This window comes from Silene latifolia, chromosome 1 (genome assembly GCF_048544455.1).
Source record: "Silene latifolia isolate original U9 population chromosome 1, ASM4854445v1, whole genome shotgun sequence".
In the NCBI taxonomy this organism is placed as follows: domain Eukaryota; kingdom Viridiplantae; phylum Streptophyta; class Magnoliopsida; order Caryophyllales; family Caryophyllaceae; genus Silene; species Silene latifolia.
This window is the reverse complement of record NC_133526.1, coordinates 170,270,555-170,275,419: the sequence shown is the minus strand read 5'-3', so window position 1 is coordinate 170,275,419 and position 4,865 is coordinate 170,270,555. Positions and strand designations below refer to the sequence as shown.

General features: G+C 38.3%; 2 protein-coding genes across 2 annotated transcripts; both read left to right on the top strand.

Moving 5' to 3' along the window:
• Positions 1-739: 739 nt before the first annotated feature.
• LOC141587313 (F-box/WD-40 repeat-containing protein 1-like) lies at positions 740-1,915 on the top strand. The gene has a single exon (XM_074408768.1). It carries the CDS (start codon positions 740-742, stop codon positions 1,913-1,915), a length of 1,176 nt encoding a protein of 391 aa, XP_074264869.1.
• A 1,311-nt stretch (positions 1,916-3,226) lies between these two features.
• LOC141587303 (uncharacterized) lies at positions 3,227-4,128 on the top strand. Its single transcript, XM_074408757.1, has 2 exons — positions 3,227-3,581; positions 3,797-4,128. The coding sequence occupies exons 1-2, from the start codon at positions 3,227-3,229 to the stop codon at positions 4,126-4,128; spliced, it is 687 nt and encodes a 228-aa protein (XP_074264858.1).
• Positions 4,129-4,865: the final 737 nt, after the last annotated feature.

The window sequence follows — 4,865 nt, the reverse complement described above, 5'->3', positions numbered from 1 at the left end:
CTTTTTTAAACTATTTTTTTAATTAAAAAAATATTTTTTAAAAATGTAAAACATATTTAAAATTAATTCTTTAATCATATTCAACATTTACATTAATTATATTGATATAATTATTAAAATAATTTTTTTATAATAATTTTTTTATTATTAAATATTATAAAAATTATATAGAATTGACTTTTTAGTTGTATTTGTAATTTTAAGTAATAAAAACAATAATTTTTAAAATATAATATATAAATATTAATATTTTAATAAAATTCATGATTTACCTTTGACCCAACGGCTTGGGTCTCAACCCTAAAATTACGGGTCATTTCGGATCGGCTCAAACTGGACGCGGGTCGAAAAACGGGCTGGGCGGGTCGAGTTTTAACAGGTCACATAATACTCGAGCCAGCTCAACAGGCCCGTTTGTAGCCTGGTCCGACCCAGCTCAGCTACGAATCCAGTAAATTAAACGAGCCCCACCCAAAACCCGCCCTTTAGCCAATTAGCTCTACTAATCGGACCAGTTCCGACTCCACCTCCACCCGGCCTGGTCCATATCCCGGGACAGCGCCTTCTCTATCCGGGGCTGGTTTCGGGTTGGCCAAGCTCTAAATACCCTAAGTCCTAACTCCTAACCCACCACGGTATCCTGTCCAGTATAGACGACCAACACCAACAATTTATTACCAATCGCTCATCCCAATTTCTTGCTGTTACTGCCAAATACTTCTATAGTGTTGTGGAAACAATGAAGAGCAGTGAGAATTCCGCAACATCATCAAACATTCACCAACATTTCACGACCAATATTTCAGAATTCAACTACTTGCCACCTGAAATTTGGACCCAGATTTTATTATCATTGCCGGCGAAAACTCTATTAAAATTCAGGTGCGTATGTAAATCTTGGTGCTCTATTATCGATGACCCTGATTTCATTCAATTACAGTTTCGACTTTGCAAAATCAATTCTGGGAATAATCAATTATTGGTAGCCCTCGAGGGTTTGTGGATCAATCGAGATAAAGGGTGTTTGTTGACAGTTTGTCATCCTGAAACTCTTCAAAGCACCGGTCTCATTTTTATGAAATCTGATTCGTACCGCTACCGTATGGCAAGTAGCTGTAATGGGTTGCTGTTAGTGGTACAACATGGTTCTCATATAGAATGGAGATTGTGGAACCCTTGTATTCGCAAATCGTTTCTACTTCCCACTTGCCCACTCGACACTTGTTGGTATTTGTTAGGGTTTGCCCCTGATAGTAAGGATTATAAAGTGGCTGCGTTTGCATTTGAAAATAGTTCGGGTATACCGCCTAGAAAGATACTTTTTGCAGTTTATTCACTCCGTGATCAACTATGGACTGTTAAAAATCTGAACATTACTAGTATGCGTGAGCTTTATTCTCTGTCAAAAGCCGTGTTCTTTCGAGGGGCAGCATACTGGCTTGCAGAAAATGATTACCAAAGGAATGAACCAACTCATCTTGGTTCCTTTGATTTTGATAAGGAAAATATCGACTTTTTGGAACTGCCATTTACTATGGACGAAACACGCTTCTACAGGTTTCTGTTTCTTCTTGGGGGATCGCTAGCCGTTTTTAGTATTTCTCAAGTAACTTCCAGCATATGGGTGTTAGAACAAGACAATGAAAAGGGGCCGTGGACTCTATGGTTTTCAGGGAAATCAACTCCAGATGCTTATCTATTGTTCTTCGACTGCATTATTCATCAAATAAAGTTGTTCTATATTGAGAGTGATGGTGGCTTTTTTGTTTGCGGGGACAGGGCTTATAATATAGCTAGTTGCCAAGTAAAGAAGTTGAAGAATACACCGAGCTACTATTTTGATCTGGAAGCGTATTCTGAGAGCTTGATGTTGTCCAAAGGATACGGAGCCTGGGATTTGAGGGATTTCCCATGAATACGAGAATATTTCTCCATATATCAGTACTATGTTTTGTCTTACCAATGGTTTTTCGAAGAACCTCTCGCTGTTAGTCAACTAACCATGAATATGTCAATTGCTACTTGCTTAGTGAGAGATCTTACTATTCCTAGCATATTGTTGTAGCTTCTGTTTTTACTTGGCATTCCCTTGGCTTTGTTTGGCTCGAAACTGCTATACAAGTTTATGTTATCTTATGTCGTATGCTGAGATACTTCTATGTGCAATTTCTCCTATATGAATGAATGAGCTTACATGCTGTGTTGTGTATTATATATTATTACAAGTGATCCGACTTGGTTACTTACTTGAGATGTTCTTGGCTACTCATTTTGACATGCTTACAGTTTCACATCTTGTATAACTATGTGAGTGATGAGTGATGAGTGATGAGTGATTCGTGATTCGTGATTCGTCTGCAAGGGACTTTTTGAGATGTTCTGGCATTGGAGTTCTTTATTTTTTTTTTTGGTATCAGAATTCAGAACAGTCCTGATATACTGAAAAGATGTATAGAAAATGAGCAGTAAAACACCCAAAAGCTCATTCCTCTGGAAATATTTCTTACTAGAAAAAAAACCGTAACTCGAGAGCTAGATTTCAAACCAGCCAATACCTGCTTAGTTCAAAACCCAATACTTGTTTATACAGGCCTATAAATTAATTAATAAAATATTAATATTAATACTAATCATTACGAGCTAGGAAACTTCAGGACAGCATGGCTGTTGCTGTTGAGAAATTGAGAGATTCTTTAACCCATGCAATCTCATTGTTTTCCATGTTGAAATCAAAATCAGGAAGATCAGTGTGTCCAAGGTCGTCAAAGCCGCTACTGATAAAACCGTCTATAGGAGGAAAGCCGTTACATAGCTCATCAAAGCCGTTTACAAGAGCGACGAACAAAGCTCCATATCCAAGTCAAGACCTAGGCCAATGTCACTTTGGAATTCCTCCTTAATAGTGCTCACACCAGGAATCACATCACAGTCCTCCTTTGCATTAGAATCCATGACCGTAGTATCAGGAACATCAGAAATTTCGACTCTATTGGTTTGGGAATTGGCTAGCTTATGCTGGTTTGTACAATCAAATTAATCCCGTTATAATCAAACTAATCTCACCGAACAATTTTTTTAAGTTTTGGCCCGTCCGTGTGCTAACGAACACCTATTCACCAACAGCCAAAAACTGTAAATCTACCCAAAGTTTAATACCAATCGGCAATCGGCAATCGCCCATCCTCAACTTCTTGCTTTTACTGCTAACCATAGTTTTATGGAAACAATGGAGAGCAGTAAGAATCACACGGCTTCATCAAATCTGTGGAATATTTCAGAATTCAACTACTTGCCACCTGAAGTTTGGACCCAGATTTTATTATCATTGCCGGCCAAAACTCTATTAAAATTTAGGTGCGTATGTAAATCTTGGTGTTCTATTATTGATGACCCTGATTTCATTCACATGCATTTTCAACTTTGTAAATTCAATTCTGGGAATAATCAGTTATTGGTAGCCCTCGAGAGATTGTGGGGCCTTCGAGATAAAGGGTGGTTGTTGACCGTTCGTGAGGCTGAAACTCTCGAAAATACCGGTCTTATTTTAAGGAAATCCGATTCGTACTCGTTCCATATTGCAAGTATGTTGGAGTATAAATCCACTTGTGAGTCCCACATCGGTGAAAAAGAGAGAGATTGTCTATCTTATAAGGCCTAGGGGTGTTTCTCACATCGCCAATTGGTTTTGGGAGATAAGAGCATTCTTGGGCTTGTGAGTTAGACTTCTCTCCTCCACCGCGGGTAAGGCCAGACCCATCTCGTGTTTATTAAAGTAGCTGTAATGGGTTGCTTTTAGTTGAAGTGCAACATACTGGCTTGCAGATAATGATTACTTTGGACGAAACAATTGATAGGCATGAACCAAGTCATCTTGGTTCCTTTGATTTTGATAAGGAAAATATTGACTTTTTGGAACTGCCATTTACTTTGGACGAAACACGCTTCGACAGGTTTCTGTATCTTCTTGGGGGGTCATTAGCCGTTTTTAGTATTTCCAAGGTAACGTCCAACATATGGGTGTTAGAACAAGAAACCGAAAAGGGGCCGTGGACTCTATGGTTTTCAGGGAAATCAACTCCGGATGCTTATCAATTGTTCCTATCACTATCCAAAGGTGTTCTATTATGAGAACGATGGTGGCTATTTTGTTTGCGGAAACATGGCTTATAATATAGCTAGTTGCCAAGTAAAGAAGTTAAAAAAATCACCGCGCCACTATTTTCGACAGGAAACATATTCTGAGAGCTTGGTATTGTCCAAAGGATACGGAGCCCGTGATTTGAGGGATTTCCCATGAATACGAGAATATTTCTCCTACTATCAGTACTATGTTTCGTCTTACAAATGGTTTTGGGAAGAACCTCTCGCTGTTAGTCAACCAACCTTGAATATGACAATTGCCTCTCATTGCTTTTGCTGCTTGATTAGTGAGAAATCGTACTATTCCTAGCATATTTTGTAGCTTCTTTTTTTCTTGGCATCCCCTTGGCTTTGTGTATGGCTCGAAACTGCTGATACGAGTTTATATTATCTTATGTCGTATGCCTAGATACTTTTATGTGCAATTTCTCCTATATGAATGAATGAGCTTACATGCTGCATAGTGTATTATATATTGTTAAAAATGATCCGACTTGGTTACTTACTTGAGATGTTGTTGGCTACGCATTTTGACGTGGTAGCAGGGACGTCGCTGGTAATCCATAAAACTGTGATTGTTCTTTTCAAATCTAAGCAGCAAACGATGGTTATCCATATATTATACTAACTGTTATACATTTATGCAACATCTCCTCTATGAATGAATGAACAATGCTGCACTTCTGTTTTTATAAATGAATGAGCTTGTATGCTGATTGCTCAGT

Coding starts and splice junctions, on each gene's coding strand:
- LOC141587313 (XM_074408768.1), top strand. CDS start 740: ATGAAGAGCAGTGAGAATTCCGCAACATCATCAAACATTCACCAACAT.
- LOC141587303 (XM_074408757.1), top strand. CDS start 3,227: ATGGAGAGCAGTAAGAATCACACGGCTTCATCAAATCTGTGGAATATT. Junction 3,582..3,796: donor GTACTCGTTCCATATTGCAA/GTATGTTGGAGT, acceptor GGTTGCTTTTAG/TTGAAGTGCAACATACTGGC.